The following is a 21,398-nucleotide window of genomic DNA, read 5'->3' on the forward strand; positions in this document are numbered from 1 at the left end:
GTAATGAATACCACTGATGCCTTTTATTTAAAACAGACTTGCTCATGTGTAATTTGGTTATTCCACATTCAGTGTTAATGCAGAAATATGTTTGTTTCCAAATTTAAAGGTTCAAAATTGCATATATGTTGATAAAGAAAATGTGCAAATTTGCCATCACTTTTTCAAAAAATATGAATATTGGCCCGCGACTTCGTCCCAGAGTTTCATTTCGGCCCCGTGTGAATTTGAGTTTGACACCCCTGTTTTAGACAAAGCAGCAATGAAGTTAAATTTATTTAAAAAGTAGCTTTTTTGTTTGTTTGAAAGTTGTTACTAAAGGTTTTTGAAAAAAGTTTCACAGCGACCAGCATCCCGGCATGCGTTGCGATCGATGACGCAATGCTCACTTGTGTATTATGCACTCAAACCCTTCTGCGCACTTTGTCCAAATGCACTTTGCTGAAGACCGCAGTGATGGGCCCGTCAGGAGCATTGAGATTGGGCCCTAGTAGGTTACTCACACATTCACTTCCTGAAATGCGTTTCCTCATTAGGTCAGGGAGCTGGCTCGAGCAGTGAGGGAGATGCGGAAGACACCCTGCAGGTCTCCAGTCCATCACGGGGACAAAACATTCATAACTCACATCTCAGTATTTTGGTTGTTAACCACCCTGGCCTAGAATGGCACCGGTTTGAAGAAGTAATCCATCTGAAAACTCACCCAATGGCGGAATTTAACAAGCAGTCTGAAATCACAATCACTTTCTGGCTCGCTACAACCATTTCTACGGAAACTCTTTTAAATAAGACTAAACAGGGATTCTGTATCTCTCACAGACAAAAATACAATTTCAGGTTCTAGGCATGATTTAAAGTGCAGATTAAATAAAAAAGATAGTTTTTTCACATCTGTGGAGAATGAACTCCCTGCTAGCTGCTCTGAGAGACTGGGTGTTAGTGTTTACAGTCCAGGGGTCTCATTTATCAAACATTGCGTAGAATCGTTACTAAAACCGTACTTAAGCTCAACCAAAAAAATGTACTTACGCCAAGGTTTGTGATCTATCAAACATGGAGTACGCACAGCTGCACGCAATCTCCACTTCATAAATCAGAAACTATTTAGAATTGTTCTCAGCTGCTTTTTAGTCCCATCCTGCCCTCACCACGCCCACTTACTGCCATAAATGGTCAATGCAAAGTGCCTTGTGGATCTCATGCATATACATAAGCCAGCTTGTTGCAGCGCTCCGTCAGTGACGATGGCGACCGTAGATCAAGGCAGATCAAGGAAGCGCTATTTCACAAGCAGAAGTTGAGGTACCTGTGGGTGAGGTAGAAAAATGAAAGGAAGTGCTTTTGCAAAACAAATAATGAAAATCCACGGAGTGGCACAGCGTTGCTGAAGCCGTCAATGTTGTGAATTCTTCAGAGAGATCTGTGGTGGATATTAAAAAAAATGGTTAAATCGGGATTCAATCCCCAGACTCCCAGGTGAAAGTCACGCGCGCTAACCAGTTAGCCAAATGGAGATCTCCCTTGTCTAAATAGCCAGGGCGCATGATCAATCAGGTCACAGTGACAGGACACACACACTGTCACAGACGCATGGCATTCTGTCTCAATCTGTCCCCCTGCTGATGTTCTGCATTCCGTATTCTGCGCTTCAGGCTGAGTGTGTGTGTGTGTGTGTGTGGGGGGGGGTCTTGTTCTGTGTGAAAACGAAGCAGTACAAGTGATAATGCTGCAGGATTTCATAATGTTATCCTTCTCAGCAGCAGCACTGCAGGTGCTCTCCATGTCCAGCATGTGTGTAAGCCAGGTCCTTAGTCATCTTATAGTTGCGCACATTTTCCTGCTAAGTTCTTTCATAAATCCCAAAGTTTGCATGGAAAGTTGCTTACGCAGCTTTCCGACCCAGTTTTGTGCGTAAGCAAGCTTGATAAATGAGGCCCCTGGTGAGGAAGAATTCAGATTTGAGACTAACTGGATGGATCCACTAGGCAGATCAGAAGATTTGCAGCTGAGACAGGAAAATGTATGTGTGAAGCCAAAAATCGCTTCGAGGTTGTTTTTTCATGAGGAAATAACAATAAAACTTGGTCAAATGCCCCAAAAGTGTTTTGGTTGTTTTTTTGTTTGCATGATATAGGTCCTTTGTAGTGAAAGAGCCTGAACTGGCTCATTCTGAAAGATACTGAAACTGCCAAGAATAAAATTGCTGAGATGGCTTTATGTGAGAGGGATTTAGTGCAACCAACTTCATAAACATGTTTGGTTAGGTTCTCAGTCCTGGTCCAGCCAGTATGTTTTCGTTGTTTCTCCGCTCCAATCATCTACTAATTAAAATTAGGTGTGTTAAAGTGGGGAAACAACTAAATCATGGATACCGGCCCTGCAGGAACAGGATTGAGAACCCCAGGTATAGACCATAGAACTACTATACCATTTAAGACATCATAACATGATGATATGGATAAAACAGTCAAAAATAAGGCCTGTTTTTCATGACTGGGAAGGTCTCTCTCAGGGTTCCAACACATTTTTCAGTAACTGGGTCATATTACACACACAAACAATACATATATGCTTAATGATTGTTTAATTTCCTTGTGCTGTAAAAATAATTTTATTCTGCTTAAATCAGCTTCAGTTTCAAGAATAAGCAACTTTAAAACCTTCAAAATATCACATTAAATTCAAGCATTTTAAGGATTACATTCTCTTGTAAGAACTCTGTTCTTTAACGTTGGAAACTGCATAGTCCAAGTATCACATTGTATTGTTTTAACTCATGTGCTTTCATAAGGAATAAATTATTTATTTCTACTGAAGGCATATGTTTTCATCCACAGTATTTGAAACAAACTTTACTTGTTCCATCAAACAGAACTATCAGCTGAAACATCAACCGTCTCCTCTTCTGACAGTGCTTAGGCCGTTTACAAACTCTCTCCATAGCCAGTTCAGAAGCAAAGTGGATCCTGAGTTAAGTCAGTAGAACAACAAATGGGTCTAGCTGGAGTGTGGTGAGTGGCAACCCACTCATTCCTGTACAGGGCTACAGGGAGCACACTTGGACAAGTCCCTGGTCTATCACAGGGACACACACAGACAAAAAACTATCCACACAAACCTAACATGCATCTTTTTGGCCTGTGGGAAACTGGAGTACCCAGAGAAAAGCTACACATGCACAGAAGAATGTGTAAATACGATGCAGAAAAGTCAGAGCGAGGCATCAAGCCTGCAGCCGTCTTGCTGTGAGGCAAAAGTGCTACTACACCATCGTGTAGGCCCAGGACATCAACAGTTGTATATTATCTATTTTTAAAGCTGATAGCACAAATAAGTTTTGATATGTAGCATCACATTCAGCCGTTTCTGGGGTAAATTCACCCAAACCCATGTAATTGGACATGCCCGATAATTCACTAGTGTGAACCATTACCTCTTATTGCACTTAGAAATCCTGACACACAGCAGCTTCAGTAGCGCATATTGTAGTCCGACTCGCTGCCACTGCTGTTGCTATTTACTCTTTTCCGCAGCTGTCCGCTACTCGACTTCCACCTGATGTTCTCTGCTGGGTTGAGGACCTCCGCCCTGCTCTCGTTGCCCAGGACCTGCCTCTGCACCAGCTTACAGTAAAGTCCGCCGCTCGCCATCAGCTCATCATGAGACCCCTGTTCAGCCACAAGGCCTCCATCGATCACAACGATGTTGTCAGCCTTCTCCACGGTGCTGAGTCGGTGGGCGATCACCATCACCGTGTGCTCCTGCATGATGTTGTTCAAAGCCTGCTGAACCTGCAGAGCAGGATTTCCACAAATGTAGTATTTACAATAAAACTGTTTTAATGCATTAAACTTTACACAAACTGTAGCTATAATGTGGATTTAGCGGATACACTTACAATGTGTTCACTTTCAGCATCCAGAGCGCTGGTGGCCTCGTCCAGGACCAGAACACGTGGGTTACGGATGAGAGCTCTGGCGATGGCCACCCGTTGTTTCTGTCCTCCAGACAGCTGTGTGCCCTTCTCTCCAACACCTCAAGAAAAATCATAAAGAGGGACTAATTCAGCTTCAAAACATCATCTATTTGTAGCTTTATCACCATCAAGGGTACCCAACACTAAACTTTGTACGTTAATAAAAGTTCTCAGTGCCCACAGCTGCTCATGCTTCTGTGGATTCACATAGTTTATGCTACCACATGGACAAAACTAACCAATGAATGGACTTGGTAATTACTTGTGTCATATCCTCTGGGGAGGGCGCTTATAAAATCATGAGCATTAGCTTTGGTGGCAGCCTGCACCACAGCCTCCATAGAGACGTCACTCAGTCCGTAGGCGATGTTCTCTTTAACTGTTCGCGCAAACAGCACAGGTTCTTGTCCCACCAGAGCAACCTGCAGACACAAAATAAAAACTGGATGTTGGGTGACCATCTTTATTTTTAGAAACCTCTGGAAAAATAGCAAGAGCTTCAGTATGATTTTACAAGTTTTTATTTCCTATGTTGTTTTGTAGACATCCCTTCATATTTGAGCTCTTTTAAAGAGCAAGGTCACTGATAAACTGTTTTTTTACTTGAAATATTTCACCAGAATGTCAGGAAATAAGACTCCCAAACCTGCTATCTTCTGCTCACCTCTGATTTGGCTAACAGCTAATCCCTGAAACAGGAGCACAGGAGCTTTTTTCCCACAGAGGTTAACTCACAAGGTATTCATTTGTACTAGAAACCACAAGCTTGGTAAGCCATTATATTCAATTAAATTCAAAAACTTTATTAATCCCAGAGAAAAATTGATTATATATGATATATATGAATATATAGTCTGGCCACAAACCATAGGCAGAGGGGTGGGATCTACGGTTTTCTTTCAAACTGTCCTCACATGCTGTTGGACAACAATGTGATGTACTCACCACTACAGATGTCAGTCAATGGGACAGTCCTCCATACACTGTTGAAAAAGACACAACTTCATCCTTTTTCTAAATAAAAGACTTAAGTACCTCCATCTGCTCTTGACTCAAAGAAAAGCCCAAGTGTAAATAGTCCAATGTTGACGCCAAAGCTGTTTCAAACAAGCTGACACCATCTTAGTTGTTCTGTTTCATCACATTATCCCACCCACCAAACCCATAAAGTGGTGTGATTGGCCCACCAAACCCATAAAGTGGTGTGATTGGCCCACCAAACCCATAAAGTGCTGTGATTGGCCGACCAAACCCATAGAGTGGTGTGATTGGCCCACCAAACCCACAGAGTGCTGTGATTGGCAAGGCACAAGACTATTGGGGCTGCTGAGGCTCCTATGGAGTGTGGCTAGACAGACATGCAGAGCAAAATAACTTTGCTTTGACTAGAGTCTGTCTAGATTTCTAGGCTAAGAGACCACAGTAGATGAAAAAGCAAGTGCATTAGGTCTTTATCGTCAGACTGTAATTTCTCTCGTCACTGAAGGATAATCATTTGTTTCCTTTGCAGATAATTAGCTGCCATTTATGGTATTTTTGTCCCATCATAGCACCTAGTTTGAGCCAATAATCATTGCCAGACAGATTCCCATTTGACTCTAGAAGACTGGTAGTCAGAAGAGTTCCTGCTGAACTTAGAGACTGTAAGGTCACCAGGTCCTGTGGCTGCAAAACATGCTCAAACCATCACCTCTCCACCACCGTGCTGAAAGCTGATTTCAGGCTCGTGCTAACATGCAGTTTGGTTTAGGTTTGTTGCTGTGCATTATGGGTAAACAGCTCCGACTTGGTCTCATCTATCCAAACAATTTTATAGGTGTTTACATTTTTAAGATGCTACTTTTCTAACCCAAACCATGCTGGTAGTTTTTATAAAAAGACTGGCATTTAAGTGTCTGACAGTCAACAGTGAAGGTGCTAGCTATAGCCTGTGGGGTCTGCGATGGACTGCTTGAGTTACCTGTAGTTTCTCCTCTGTTTAATGTACTACGCATGAAAGCTGAGTGGACTTTTTTTTAACTTTATAATCCATCCATCCATATTGGGCCGCTTATTCAGGGTCAGGTCGCAGGAGCAGCAGCCTAAGCAGGGAGGGCCAGACTTCCCTCTCCCTAGCTACCTGGGCCAGCTCCTCCGGAGGAATCCTAAGGCATTCCTTGGCCAGCCGAGAGACACAGTCCCTCCAGCGTGTCCTGGGTCTTCCTTTCGGTCTTCTCCTGGTTGGACGTGCCTGGAAAACCTCACGAGGGAGGCACCCTAACCAGATGCCCGAGCCACCTCAACTGGCTCCTCTCGATGTGGAGGAGCAGCGGGTCTACTCCCAAGCCCCTCCCGGATGACCGAGCTTCTCACCCTATCTCTAAGGAAGAGCCCAGCCACCCTGCAAAGAAAACTCATTTTGGCCGCTTGTATCCACAATCTCGTTCTTTCGGTGACTACCCAAAGTTTGTGACCATAGGTGAGGGTAGGAACATAAATCAACCGGTAAATCGAGAGCTTTGCCTTCTGGCTCAGCTCTCTCTTCACCACAACAGATCGGCCGCATCACTGCAGATTAGGGGTGGGCAATATAGCAAAAAAATAATATCACAATTTTGTTTTTGTAAAATCAAGATCTTATCACAATTTTTTCTTTTTTGACAATTCAGACGTTTTGGAGGTTATTTACCAGTAAAATACATACATTTAAAATCATACCCCTCCACAGAAAATAGGTTAAAAGATTTCAGAATCCTAAAAAACAAAAATCCTTTATAATCCTTAACGATCTTTTGTCGCACGGCCCTACTGCAGATGCGATTGATGTTGTGCTCCATTTCCCTCACTCGAGAACAAGACCTCGAGATACTTAAACTCCTCCACTTGAGGCAGGACCTCATCCCTGACCCAGAGAAGGCATTCTGCCCTTTTACGACTCAAGACCGTGGTCTTGGATTTAAAAGGAGTTGATTTGCATTCTAGCTGCTTCACACTCGGCTGCGAACCGCTCCAGTGAAAGCCGGAGATCTCATTCTGATGAAGCCAACAGGACCACATCATCTGCAAAAAGACTCACTAGGCCAGCAAAAAGGATCCCCTCAGCACCTCGTGCCTAGAAATTCTGTCCATAAAAGTTATGAACAGAATCAGTGATAAAGGGCAGCCTTGGCGGAGTCCAACTCTCACCAGAAACAAGCTAGATTGGTTGGGTGAACTCACACGCACCCTCCAGGACCCCCCCCCCCCCCCCCCCCAAGGGTCTAGAGCTGGTTCAGTGTTCCACGGCCAGGATGAAAACCACATTGTTCCTCCCGAATCTGAGGTTTGACGATCCAGCGGACCCTCCTCTCCAGAGCCCCTGAATAGACCTCACCAGGGAGGCTCAGAAGTGTGATCCCCCTGTAGTTGGAACACATCCTGCGGCCCCCCTTTTTAAATTGGGGAATCACCACCACTTTATTATTATGATTCATCTAAACCAAATGTCACCTTGGAGTGAAGATAGCTGTGTTGAAATGTGTTGACGGGTTTTCCATCCAGCAGCACGTGGCCTTGCTGTGGGACATAGAAATTTTCCAGCAGACTCACACAGGAGCTCTTTCCACTGCCTGAAGGCCCCACCAGAGCAGTCACCTCCCCAGGTCGTAGAGTAAAGGACACTCCCTGCACAAGGAACAAACTCAGTAGGGGATTTTCTTAAAATCAATAGTTTTATAACCAGAGTTCTTAGCTTTAGAACTGATTACTTGCACAGAATATGGCACAAAACAAAGTTCTTGCTTTACTCAAAAACAAAGACCTCTGCATTCAAAACATGCATGAACAGACCTTGAGGATATCAGTCTCAGAGCGTGTTGGGTAGGCAAAGGTAATGTCTTTAAATTCAACCAGACCAGTGCATATGTCTGGAGCATCTGCGCCCTCAGCTGGATGTTTGGGTTTCCTGTCCAGATACTCGAACACCTTCTCAGCAGCTCCTACTCCCTGCATGAGACCCGTGTATACTGATGCAATGCTCTGAAAAACAAGCAGAGCTTGGAGTCAAAGCGGTGCCATTGAAGCTCTGTTCAAACGCACAAAGAGGCTAAATGGATCAAATACCGCAAAACATTCTCCCAGCTCCAGCATGTAAATGAAGAAAGAAATCAAGCCTCCACTGCTCATCTGACCAGTGAGGACAAGGTGGCCTCCATAGTAAAGGACAGCAACCTCAAGAGCAAGTTCGGAAGTCTGGAAAACAAAATAAACTTGACTGAAGCTCACTCTCCAACAAACAGACATTGGTCCACTGAAGCAGCAGTAAGAACCTACAGAACTGGACCACATGTAGCAGGCGTAGGCCAGGGCTTGTTTTTTGTTCAGCTGAAACATGACAAAGAGCTTTGCATAGTAGGAGTCGGCCTCTCCACCCTCATTGGCGAAGCTACGCACTGTCCTCATAGCCGAGATAGTTTCTTCTGCAACCTTATTAGCTTCTGCAAGAGTTGTCTGCACCTCTTTGGTCAGTTTCTGGAAACAACATAAACATAAAGACACCATTTATTTATTTTTCAGAACCTTTTTATTGTGACTTCTACAAATTGGAGCTTTAACCTGAATCTTACGATGCTGCTGTGATAGAATCATTGGAATTTCTAACAGGTTTAATGTTATACCCGACCTATCTGCTGAAAATCTGAGCGTCAGTGTGGGAACCTTTAAAATCAAAGTGAGGCAGAACAACTTTACCTTGTAATATTCCCCATAAACTTTTGAGACGAGGGCAATGAAAGGAAATCCCATGACAGTGACCAAAGTGAGTTTCCAGGACATCTTAAACATGAAGATGAAGAACCCGACACCCTTGATGGCACTCCGCAGAAAGATGTTGACATTCTGGGAGATGAGGTCGCTCACCTGGGTGGTGTCGGCTGACAGGCGTGAAAGGATGTCTCCTGTGAGGCGAAGTGCATACGCAATAGCTTTAGCGAACTTCCACACAGCAGGAGGAACAGACAGAAGTACTACGAGACGCTTCCACATTACCAGTATGATTTTCATCAAAAAAAGCTATTTCCTGACTCATTAAAGTTCTAAAGAGATGGTTTCTGAGCCGCAGGTTTAATCTGGCCATTGTCAGGGTGAAGACTCCTCCTCGCACTCCCATGGCAAATGAACTGAGAAGGAAGAAAACGAATTTAGGTTTATGAAAGGAATGCTGCTGGCACCTGGCGCAGGATTAGCAACAACAAACACAAATCTGGAGATGCATTTCTCACACAGACAAATTACAATCTGGAACAAATGTGACAATTCTAAACAAAAAACAAATAATAAGATGGAAACAACTTGGTTGTTGAAATTTGGCAGTAGGCTTAGTCCAGGGTAGGGTGGTAAAGTACAGCCAGCTGTCTGCTTTTGTTTTGTTACTTTAATGTTGTTTAATTTTCACGTTTCATCCAAGTAATGACTCACTCACTCACTCACTCATAAATCACCCTCTTCCCCTTCCTCTTGAGGGTTTTTAGGACCTGTCCAGGTCTGTTAGTCTTCACTCACACCATGGATCTTCTCTAAGTAGCTACCACTCTCGAAGGTCCCTCGTTCTTGAGAGGTGAGTGGAGCTGAAGAGACGAGTCTCCTGTGTCTTATTGTGTCTTCTTTCATTCTGTTTTATTATATCTTTACTTTTTATTCACTCTATAGTGTCTTCTTATCTGTGTGTGTGCGTGCGTGCGTGTGTGCGTGTGTGTGTGTGTGTGTGTGTGTGTGTGTGTGTGCGTGCGTGCGTGTGTGCGTGTGTGTGTGTGTGTGTGTGTGTGTGTGTGTGTGCGTGTGTGTGTGTGTTTTAATCTTGTAAAGCGTGATAACTTCTTGTGTGCCAAAGCTGGACTGACTGGTGAAGATGACCCCTGCTGATGCTGCAGCTGAATATTTTTGCATGAACTTTTGTAGGGTTTATTCTAGAGTTGGGCAATATGGCCTAAAATAAATATCATGATACATTGAGGATTTCACTTCGATAACGATAAATGGACGATAACTGCAGGTATGCAAAAACAAAAGTTATCCACTAGATGGGGCTGTCACACGTATCACGTTGAGTCATTTTTATGTGGCTCAAAGTGACACAGCTTCTTGAAGGGACATGAATGTTATCAATCCACACACATCTTTTCATTTTTTTATTATCAATTTTATTGACATGGGAAAAAATACCACGATAAGAGTCAGAAATTTCGATAACAATAAGTTTTTGATTTATTGTCCAGCTCTAGTTTATTCTTCACCCCTGCATTTTACCGATTCCCTGCTGTAGACTCACCTGACTAATGCCAGAACAGCCACTGTGACCACAGGCTTAGCAAAGTACTCCATACTCTGGTGAACCACAATGCTGTCTATGGCTACCCCATAATAGTATGGAATGAAGGCTTCACCTACAGAAAGAAGAATAACACATATCAGCACAAAACCTCATATCCGTTTAATTTTAATTATACATTTATTTAAATAAGCAGATAAATGAAAACAGAACTTTGTAAGAGGTTTGATCCAGTTAACTGTAGCCTAGGCTCTTCTAGACACATTTAGTTTCTTTGTGCCAGGTGGGTAAAAAAAAACCTGAACAAAACCTATTTTAATCTACATAGTAAATTAATTTGAGTAAATAGGTGTTTTTATTTTTAGTATGGAGTCTGGGCTTATGTATTGGAGCAAATCTCTGTTACAAAAGATAATGATGTAATTCTTTGAAAAAGTTGACCATTCTTTCCTACAATACACTACATAAAAACTACAACCTCAGCAGATGTCAGATCTGACGATGCGAGCACATTAAAAGTGTGGGAAACTTGTTTAATCAACACGTTTGCAGTGGTCTCTGGTAGGAATTAATGCCTTGCAAGTCGTACTCGAGGCAAAAAATCCCTGAAACGTCAGTCTGCCATGTCAGAGGAGAGCTTAACACGGCAGGATTTGGAGTCTTATTTCCTGATATTCATATCTTGCCTCGTATTGGATAACAGTAACGCTACTCTACCACTAACTCTGTTTGCTCTGCGACATGGATGTTTTATGTCCACAAATAACACAAGCCTCGATGAGTTCTTCTGTGTGGTGGAATTGCTAATGCTAACAGTTAGCATCTACTAACTAGCTGAGACATTCTCTGATGTTTCCTGGATGCTAAACCAACAACAGCGTCATGAGTCAAGATGGATGAGTCCATAAATGTTAATTTACAGTGTGACTTAGATCTGTTTCACTGTCTATTTTCTATCAGAAGCTAAAGCAAGAGGTAGGTAGAAGACTATTTTCATGTTCAGCCTGCATGAAAATCTCAGAGTGACTGATTATAATCAGAAAAAAAAATCATTAAACTTTTTTTTTTCAGTGAATCATACTTTTAAATGCCAACCCCACTTCCATAATTTATTCAGACCAACCAAATCTTTCAAGGTCTACGTCCAGTCAATCATGTAGTTGGCAGAAGGGGTAGGGACCAAAGCAGATCAGGTTAAATTTGATTGAAACTGAAGAATCAATGTTTAGAAATTCCCAATTCTTTGTAGTTGTTTTAGAAGGCAAACTTTATTGTTGGGCGTCTGTATCGCCCACCTGACATTTTTATCTACTTTGGAGTTGATAAGTGTGAAGAACAAGGTCTGTATCCTTCTTGGGGACCTTTTAAAACAAGAATCCGATTCTTCAATTGATTTTCAAAATTCAATAATTATTATTTTTAATCCACTTATTTGCAAACCAACAAGGATTGCAAATTCACCTGCAACTTTATTTGATAATATATTGACATATTATTCTATCAATCCAATAAATTCTGGAGTATTATTTACTGATATTTCTAATCACCTTCCAATACTCCCATTTTTTAAAACAAAACCTTACAAAGAAAATCAGAATTTAATATGAAATTGTGTGAATTTACTAATAAAAATGTAAACTCTTTGTTGGCCAAAGTGTCATACAATGAGGTTTTAAAACATAATGCCGAGTTGGCTTTTAAAACATTTTTTTAAACATTAATAAATAAATTGCTCCTCCTTGAACCGTCACCATATTGTGGTGGAGGAGTTTGAGAGCCCTAATGATCCTAGGAGCTATGTTGTCTGGGGCACTGTGTGCCCCTGGTAGGGTCTCCCATGACAAATTGGTCTTAGGTGAAGGGTGAGACAAAGAACGGTTCAGAGGATCTTTCATGGATGAATTATCAAGGAGTCGGAGTACCCGGCCCGGAGGGTTACCGGGGTCCCACCCTGGAGCCAGGCCTGGGGTTGGGGCCCGTGAGCGAGCACCTGGTGGCCGGGCTTTCGCCCATGGGGCCCGGCCAGGCCCTGCCCGAACCAGATACATGGGCTCATCCACCTCTGGACCCACCACCCGCAGGAGGAACATGAAGGGTCTGGTGCAGTGTGGATCGGGTGGCAGACCGAGGCGGGAGCCTTGGCTGTCCGATCCCCAGACAAGGAAAATGGTTTTTGGGACATGGAATGTCACCTCGCTGGCAGGGAAGGAGCAGGAGCTTGTGGCAGAGGTTGAGTGGTACCAGCTAGATATAGTCGGACTCACCTCGACACATAGCATTGGCTCTGGAACCCAAGTCCTTGAGAGGGGTTGGACACTCTCCTTTGCTGGAGTTGCTCCGGGTGAGAGGCGGAGGGCTGGGGTTGGCTTTTGTTAGCCCCAAGACTCTCTGCCTGTGTGTTGGGGTTTACCCCGGGGGACGAGAGGGTAGCTTCCCTGCGCCTTTGGGTCGGGGATCGGGTCCTGACTGTTGTTTGTGCTTATGGGCAAAATATCAGTTCAGAGTACCCACCCTTTTTGGAGTCCCTGGGACGAGTGCTAGATAGTGCTCCATCAGGGGACTCCATTGTCCTGCTGGGGGACTTCAATGCTCACCTGGGCAAAGACAACAAGACCTGGAGGGGTGTGATTGGGAGGAATGGCCCGCCTGATCTGAACTCAAGTGGTGTTTTGTTATTGGACTTCTGTGCAAGCCGCAGTTTGGCCATAACGAACACTATGTTCGAACATAAGGATGCCCATCGGTACACTTGGTATCAGGGCAGCCTAGGTCGCAGGTCGACTTTGTAGTCGTATCATCTGACCTGCAGCCGTATGTTTTGGACACCCGAGTGAAGAGAGGAGCGGAGCAGTCAACTGATCACCACCTGTTGGTGAGTTGGATCAGATGGCAGGGGAAGATGCCGCGTGGACCTGGCAGACCTAAACGCATTGTGAGGGTCTGCTGGGAACACCTGGCAGAAGAACCTGTCAAGACGGTCTTCAACTCCCACCTCCGGAAGAGCTTTGACTGCGTTCCGAGAGCAGTTGGGGACATTTACTCCGAGTGGGCCTTGTTCCACTCTGCGATTGTTGAGGTGGCTGTTGCTAGCTGTGGTCGCAAGGTGGCCGGTGCCAGTCATGGTGGCAACCCCAGAGGTTCGGGGAGCCATTAGGCTGAAGAAGGAGGCCTACAGGGCGTGGCTGGTCTGTGGGTCTCCGGAGGCAGCAGACAGGTACCAGAAAGCCAAGCGGGGTGCAGCAGTGGCAGTTGCTGAGGCAAAATCTCGGGCGTGGGACAAGTTTGGTGAAGCCATGGAGAAAGACTATCGATCGGCTCCAAAGAGGTTCTGGCAAACTGTCCGGCGCCTCAGGAGAGGGAGGCAGCAACTCGCTCACACTGTTTACAGTGGGGATGGGGAGCTGCTGACGTCAACTGGGGCTATAGTCGGACGGTGGAAGGAATACTTTGAGGAGCTCCTCAATCCCACCTATGCGCATTCTGAGGAGGAACCAGAGCCGGGAGACGTGGGGATGGACTGTCCAATCTCGGGGGCAGAAGTTGCTGAGGTAGTCCACTACACAGCGGTGGAGCACCGGGGGCGGATGAAATTCATCCTGGGTATCTCAAGGCTATGGATGTTGTAGGACTGTCGTGGTTGACACGTCTCTGCAACATTGCGACGGGGGGCGACGGTGGCACAGGAGTTAAGTGCTCACCCCATAATCGGAAGGTTGCAGGTTTGAGCCCCGCTCAGTCTGTCGCTGTCGTTGTGTCCTTGGGCAAGACACTTAACCCACTTTGCCTGCTGGTGGTGGTCGGAGGGACCGGTGGCGCCAGTGCTCGGCAGCCTCGCCTCTGTCAGTGCACCCCAGGGCAGCTGTGGCTACATCGTAGCTCATCCCCACCAGTGTGTAAATGCGTGTGTGAATGGGTGAATGACTGATTGTGTTGTAAAGCACCTTGAGGGGTTCCATGCCTCTAGAAGGCGCTAAATCAAATACAGGCCATTTACCATTTACCATTGCGTGGTCATCAGGGGCAGTTCCTGTGGAGTGGCAGACCGGGGTGGTGGTCCCCATCCTTAAGAAGGGTGACCTGAGGGTGTGTTCCAACTATAGGGGGATCACACTCCTCGGCCTCCCTGGAAAGGTCTACTCCAAGGCAGAGGTGGAAAGAGTACTAAAATTTCCTACTTAAGTACGAGTACCAATACTTTGATCATTTTTTACTCAAATACAAGTAAAAGTACTTGCCTAAATTTTTACTCAAGTAAAAGTAAAATGTAAAGTAAACAAAATGTACTCAAAGTAAAAGTTACTTGTTACATTTTTGTCAGCGTAAGGATGGCTACATCAAATCACAATGCCAGTTCACAATTCACTCGTGTGTGCGTGCACACACACACACACTCAAACACGTGCAGCTTGAAGGAGGGATTTCTATCCAATCAGTGAAAACAGGACGTGCACATTGATTGGACGAGGTTTTTCTAGGATGGTACATTTGACACTGTCAACCATGGCTTCCTTTTGTCCACACTCTGTAGCATGGGCATCACAGAGAAAGCACATGCCTGGTTTGAATCATACCTCCCAGGACGATCATTCAGTGTATCTTGGCTTGGACAATCCTCTACCGTGCACCATCTTGCCACAGGAGTCCCCCAGGACTCTGTACTAGAACCTCTTCTCTTTGCCATATACACCACCTTACTTGGTGAGATCACTCGATCACATGGCTTCTCCTACCACTGCTATGCAGATGACACCCAGCTCTGTCATTTCCACCGGACGATCACACCGTCTCTGCACGAATATCAAACTGTCTCTCTGACATATCAAAATGGATGAAATCCCACAATCTCCAACTCAACCTCTCTAAAACTGAATTACTTGTCATCCCAGCAAAACCATTCATTCAGCACAATATCTCAATCCAAAATGACTTCCTATCTCTGGGCCCTTGAAAGGCAGTTCAAAATCTGGGTGTTGTGATTGATGAACACCTGACCTTTAAAGATCATGTTGCCTCTCTTGCTCGTTCATGCTGCTTTGCGCTGTATAACATACGAAAGATCAGACCACACCTAACACAACATGCCACCCAGCTCCTGGTGCAATATACTGTCATCTCCCGCCTAAATTACTGCAATGCCCTTCTAACTGGTCTTCCAGGCTGTACTGTGAGACCTCTTCAAATGGTCCAGAACGTAGCGGTGCGTCTGGTCTTCAATTAGCCAAAAAGAGCACACGTCACCCCTCTGTTAATTGAGCTCCACTGGCTACCGCTAGCAGCACGCATCAAATTCAAATTGCTAACACTAGCATACAAAGTCAGAGATGGTACGGCTCCCATCTACCTGAATCCTCTTGCAAAGGCTTACGTCTCGTCCCGGCCGCTCCAGTCATCACAGGATCGTCGGCTAGCAGTGCCTACACCACGCTCAGGACAATCCAGACTCTTCTCATGCATCGTTCCACAAATGTGGAATGACCTACCAAGCACTACCAGAACAGGGGCTTCCTTTTCAATTTTCAAGAAACTCCTGAAGACCCTCCTCTTCAGAGAGCATCTTCTAAACTAACACCCTCCCTGCACGCGTCCTCCCCTCTACCGTCCACTCCTTTGTTCCCTCCTCTCCATTATTGATGTCAAGTTGTGACCGGACCCGACTTGGAGTGGCAGCTGACCAACTGGGCTAGAAAACTGACTGGCTGGACTGGAGGGGCTGACTGGCTGGACTGGACTGCTGACCAACCGACTGGATAGGTGGCTGACTGGAGTGGAAAGTTGACTCACTGGTTTGAAGAGCTGATTGACTGGACTGGACAGAGTTTGGGAGCATGGGAGATCCGAGTCGTCTGGCATGGAACTGGGAGCTAGACACGAACAGATGCAAGCTGTGACGCCCGGCATGAATCATGTGCCACGGAGGCCAGGAAACCACTGATCGAGGTGAGCATGGTCACACGGCGTGACCAAGTGAGCTGACACGCTGGAAAAGCAAAGGCTGAACTAAAGTAAAACCAGCTACTGTATGGGCGCTGTTCTACCCGACACAAAACAGGAACGCCAAGGCCACGGACAGAGAACAATAACTGAGCCATCTTCCAGTTTACACTGCTTTTGTGTTTGACTTCCTGTCTGGCCTGATCTGAAATGCAGAGTTTGACGTGTTTTGTGAGCTTAGCGCTTATAAAAGACTCAAAACATAAGCAATACAACTTTATGCTTCCAGGACGCTTTCAAAAAGTTACACTTTGCAGCAGGTGGAAAGGAACCCACCCACTATAATGGTGGCTAATTGCCGTGAAGTACGTTTTGCAGCTGTTTGCGTCTGATGGAAAGTAGGGGTTAGCCGCCATCGCCAGTGACCCACTCCGCCGTGTTCTCTCTGTCCATAATACCTTTTATATTCACACCAGGTATTGTTTATTTTTGTTTTGGTTGCTTTTGCTAATCTACTTGGTTATTTTGTATAACAATACCTTTTGATTCTTAAGATCTTGTTCTTACTATATTGCCAGTTTGCTTTTTTAGGTAAAAAAAATTCAGTACATCTGCATCAACTTCCTGTGCTGTCAATATAAAATTGCAGGCCCATATAAATCCCTCCTGGGGCCACAAAAGGCCTGCGGACCACGCTTTGGATGCTCCCAGGCAGGGTTCAATTACAATGCTGCTTTTGTCATTTGAAGCTGAAATTTCATTCCCACACACACACACCCGCACACACACACGCACACACACACACTGTTCAAGGTGTTGAAGACAATAGTCTTAACTATCCTAACCTTTTAGAAATACTTTATAGATGAAAGTCGCTGATAACAGCAAATCAAGCTGAATGTTAGCCTTGTTATTCTTTGTAACACATTAAAAAGTAGGTTGTTGCTGCTTGAAGGACACTTACACAAAGCAGAGATGATGAGGAAGAGGACAGCTACAGAAAGTAGCCCAGAATCCTTCCTAGAGTAGGAGAGCAGGCGCCCAAGTGTAGCTCGAGAGCTGGTCTTCTCTTCTTCCTTCTCCTCTTCACCAGCTGTCTCCACCAGCTTCTCAGTGTCCTCAAAGCCCTGTCTGCTGCTGAGACTGCTCACAGAGTTTGATGCTCTCCCAAGTTGCTTCCAGAACAGAATGACACCCAGAGAGGAGGCACAGGTCCAGCATATCAGGCTGAGGGACCATGGCTGGTGGTTGAGAGACTCCTGCTCGCTCAGCATCAGGAGCTTGGCCAGGCTGTAGGTAATAACTAGCATGAAGGTAAGGAGAACAAGGATGGTGAACTTGGCCACCCTTGAAGGGCCCTCCTGCTTGTTCCATGACACCCCTATGGAGGCTCCCAACAGGAAGGACGCTCTGAGCAGCACGGTGCCCCAGAGGTCCAAGGCAGACCCCAAGATGTTAAAATCCAGAGCCTCTTGAGTAAATCTCCTCAGATGAGACCCGTGGATGTATAGGACAGTAGTGAGGAGGACGTCCAGCACAATGAACAACATGGTGCAGCTCACAGCCACTTCTGTGCCCATTCTAGTAACCAGAAGGGTCAAAGCTCAGAGATGCTGCTCCTTCACTGTCCCAGAAACGCTTTCAAAATAAACTCCTTAGTGGTTAGACTAAAATCCGCAAAGCCTGATCAGACTGATCATACGTTTACAAATACCCTAACACGAGGTAAACGTATTCAATGAGCAGAAAAATAAAGAACTATCCATATTTTACATCTTAAAACTTTATTTTGAAGGCCCACCGGTCGTCTGCAGCCAGCTAGCTAGCTAAAAGGTACAGAAACAAAACGTGTCAACTAATCATCATCATGTGAGGTAACGACACCGGTTCAGATAACCCACATTACAGTACTAGCAGGTGGCAGGCTGTTTCGACAGCTAACTTAGCAACGTCAGGTAATAAATAACTCCATGTTAGTTGGATTCCTAACGGCTCACAGTAATATTAACCACGCTGTTCGTCTCTGTTTCCTATAAAAGTTCCTTTCAGTGCGCCCACATCCACGACAGAAGCCCAGAGTCCGTACAGTAGCGCGAGCCTGAGAACTACAGGCAGAAAAGCCGGCGTCAAAGATCGTGTGTGTTACAGAGGACTCACCACAGACCTGACTAGTACCCGGACACACTTCTTGGTTTTTTGTCTGGTGAATAGATGCAAACTTCAGTTAGATTTGTAATCGTAGAAGTGCATGAAGAGATTTTAAAGCTCAAACCGGAATGCCCTGAGTCTTCCTGGGCATTAAGCTCTGCCTGTCATAGGAGTGTCACACCTGTATGTGTACAACATAGATATCATATGTTTACTATGATTTAACATCTCTCACGGAAGTGACCACGGTGTAACCCCGCCCACCGGCGAGTTGCGTTCAAGAGCTGCCTGTGACTTAGCAGCGACAGGTGGAAGTGCTTGAACGGACGTTTAACCAGAGCTAGCTCCAAGTAGAATACAAGGTTCTTGTAATAAATGTCATTAAATGTTAAAAGAACCTATTTCAGCTTTAGTTTTAGGGTCTAAAATAGTCATGGTTCTATGAAGGTCAATTATAGAATAAAACAAGACAACTTTCTCTGACCAACTTGTGTTTATCTCACATATTTCTATCAAAGGCAAAGCTTCAGTAATTACTGAATTCTGGATCTGGTATTTCTGTTACAGGATGACAAATAACCCAAATAAAAATAGACTGGAGATCGATGAGGTTTACTGCTTTGTTGCCTTATCAGGGCTCTAGTCTGTGTTTTTAACATTAGGAAGTTATTTTTGAAACACATTTAATCGGGATCAAAAATTGCACAATTTATCATTTATTACCTTTATTTGAACACTTTAACAAAAGGGAACATAATTTATTTGTTGTAAAAGTATATAGAATAATTTAGGAATTCTGTGATGGTCCAACCCATTCAGACATGTTTACTGTTGTGTTTGCGATGAGACTGAGATGTCTCTGAAAGTCCTCCACAGCTCCTGTGAAAATTTATCTGCTCCACATCTGGGTGCCAATTTCCACCAGTCCACTCCTGGTGAGATGCTCCTCAGATGTTTCCTCTCAGCCATCTATAGTAGTTTTCAGTTAATGTCAGAGTCGGCCAAGCGATACGTCAGCTCAGTTTTTATGTTCTCCGGACTGCTCTGCTCCGTAGACAACACCGTCTCCACAGGAAATGACATAAACAAGCTGTCTTTGGCTTTTTTGGGTGAAGGCGAGTCTCCTGAGAAGAAAAGCGGTTCTGCAGTTTTAAAAGTATCCGGAGACTTGGTTTGCATCCTGCGTTTGGCATTCTTCTTCTTCTCTTGTTTGTAGGTTGTGTTCATATTAGCGATCACCTTAAGCAGCACAAGCACACAAACAGAAAAACAACAAAATTTAAGTAGATTTGACAAAACATTTACTATGTAACGTAAATAGAGCCATGCTTTGTCATTTTCCCAGAGATGCAAAACAACATTCGTCATTTGTAACAGATATTATTTAGGTAAGAGCTTAAATTAGTTCAAAAGAAATAATTTAAAGGTTAACTAGATTTGCAGTATGTACAGGTAAACACTGCCTCAACCCTATCAAAGGTCAACACAGGAGATCCGTGTAGAAGACTGTTTTCACGTTTAGCCAGCATGTTAAACTCGAAGTGTGGGTGTTGCTCGTCGAGCGTAGCGGGGATCGGAAGAGTTGCTGGCGACCCACACATGAAAGAACGCAGGTGTGACCTGAGGGGAGTCGGGCCGTGCAAAGACGAAGAGTGGTGTCGGAGAAGGTGTGGCACGCTAGCCGCCGATGGAGTCAGGCTGGAGCGTGATGGGATTGTTTTGGTGGTAGAGTTGTGAGGACTGGAGAGGAGAAAGGGCTGGGAGTTCGGCCTTTTGGGAAGCGATACAAAGATTTGTGTATCGGGGCTCCATCGTGAGGAAAAGAAAGACTGAGCAATGAAAGGTGAGTGAGAGAGAGAGCTCTTTTACTGCTGGGAGGTTGGTCTACACCCAGTAGAGGGCGGGGAGCTGTTCACGCAAGGCTGGTGAGAGTTGGGCTTTAGGAGGACCTGACTCATGTTTCAAAATGTACAAGTAAACGGTTTGTCAGTGAACTTGGGCCTACACACACACACACACACACACACACACACACACACACACACACACACACACACACACACACACACACACACACACACACACACACACACACACACACACACACACACACACACACACACACACACACACACACACACACACACACACACACACACACACACACACACACACACACACACACACGAATTTGGCCGGGGGCAGCCCTGACAGACAATAAATAGTTCCGTTTAAAAACACTTGTTTCTTTTTTTTCTTCTCAGATTTCAGACACTGGATGTCTAAATTTTTGTGCCACATTTTATTTTTCACATAACTTTTTAATCTTAAATCCACTTTTAATTATTTTATTCTTCTTCCTTCTTTAGATTCCTCTAGTTTGACACGCCCATTAAAAGCAGGCCAGCATTTTCACCTGCGACCCCCCCATCAAATGTTCTAATGCAGGAATTTTGCCATCTTCTGCAGATCGAGGGTTTCGTTTGAATGATGCCACCTCCTGAAGCCAATTCCTATGTTTTATGATTTTCACCATCAAAACCAAGATTCTGATTGGCTCAGGTCTGATTGGGGCACATGCACGTTTTCTGCATGGAAGCTCAGAAACCAAACTAATTACCAGCTGCTTCACAGCGTGTTGTTGCTCTTGCATAATGGCCATGTGTTCAGAAGCCTTCTGCTTTGTGGGAAACGTGTCCTGCTCTGGCTCACCGAAGTCCAGGATGTTTAGTGTAGTCTACAAGAAAAAACACATTTAATGAGCAGAAAAACAATTAAAAGCTGTTATCTGTCATTTAGGCATACCTCGTTCTGTAAACTGGCCTTTCTGTTAAACATGAGCATGTAAGGGGTGAACTTGGTCGTGGGGTTGGTGGACGTACGGAACAAAAACAGCAAAGCGTCCAAAAAGTCATCCCATTCCTCCTGCTTCTCCTCTACCATCTGCACCACGGCCTCCTTCATCTGTGGGCTTGTGTTGTCATGCAGCGGGTTGAGCTGAGGCTGAGTCATAGGAGAAACCTTCTGCACCAGGCTCCACCTCTCACACAACAGCTGTGT

General features: G+C 44.8%; 2 protein-coding genes across 2 annotated transcripts in view; both read right to left on the minus strand.

The window, feature by feature from the left end:
- Positions 1-1,659: 1,659 nt before the first annotated feature.
- On the minus strand, positions 1,660-18,532 carry abcb9 (ATP-binding cassette, sub-family B (MDR/TAP), member 9). The gene is made up of 11 exons (XM_015971858.3): positions 17,155-18,532; positions 10,260-10,374; positions 8,981-9,111; positions 8,684-8,889; positions 8,267-8,464; positions 8,057-8,185; positions 7,784-7,972; positions 7,445-7,618; positions 4,239-4,398; positions 3,899-4,035; positions 1,660-3,791 (listed from the first exon to the last, which is right to left on the minus strand). Exons 1-11 carry the CDS (start codon positions 17,768-17,770, stop codon positions 3,471-3,473), a joined length of 2,376 nt encoding a protein of 791 aa, XP_015827344.1. The 5' UTR covers positions 17,771-18,532; the 3' UTR covers positions 1,660-3,470.
- A 514-nt stretch (positions 18,533-19,046) lies between these two features.
- Positions 19,047-21,398, minus strand: part of LOC129152928 (gypsy retrotransposon integrase-like protein 1) — a 7,709-nt gene continuing 5,357 nt past the window's right edge. Inside the window, exons 6-8 of the mRNA XM_054731209.2 lie at positions 21,144-21,398; positions 20,959-21,075; positions 19,047-19,577 (exon numbers count right to left, since the gene is read on the minus strand). The exon at positions 21,144-21,398 is cut by the window's right edge and continues 3 nt beyond it. Of these exons, the coding sequence (XP_054587184.1) occupies positions 19,320-19,577; positions 20,959-21,075; positions 21,144-21,398 (630 nt within the window). The 3' untranslated portion in view covers positions 19,047-19,319. The remainder of the gene's footprint in view (positions 19,578-20,958; positions 21,076-21,143) is intronic.

Source organism: Nothobranchius furzeri, chromosome 17, assembly GCF_043380555.1.
Source record: "Nothobranchius furzeri strain GRZ-AD chromosome 17, NfurGRZ-RIMD1, whole genome shotgun sequence".
Lineage (NCBI taxonomy): Eukaryota > Metazoa > Chordata > Actinopteri > Cyprinodontiformes > Nothobranchiidae > Nothobranchius > Nothobranchius furzeri.

Coding starts and splice junctions, on each gene's coding strand:
- abcb9 (XM_015971858.3), bottom strand. CDS start 17,770: ATGGGCACAGAAGTGGCTGTGAGCTGCACCATGTTGTTCATTGTGCTG. Junction 8,465..8,683: donor TTTATGGGGAATATTACAAG/GTAAAGTTGTTC, acceptor TGTTGTTTCCAG/AAACTGACCAAAGAGGTGCA. Junction 8,186..8,266: donor GCTACATGTGGTCCAGTTCT/GTAGGTTCTTAC, acceptor TTTGTTTTCCAG/ACTTCCGAACTTGCTCTTGA.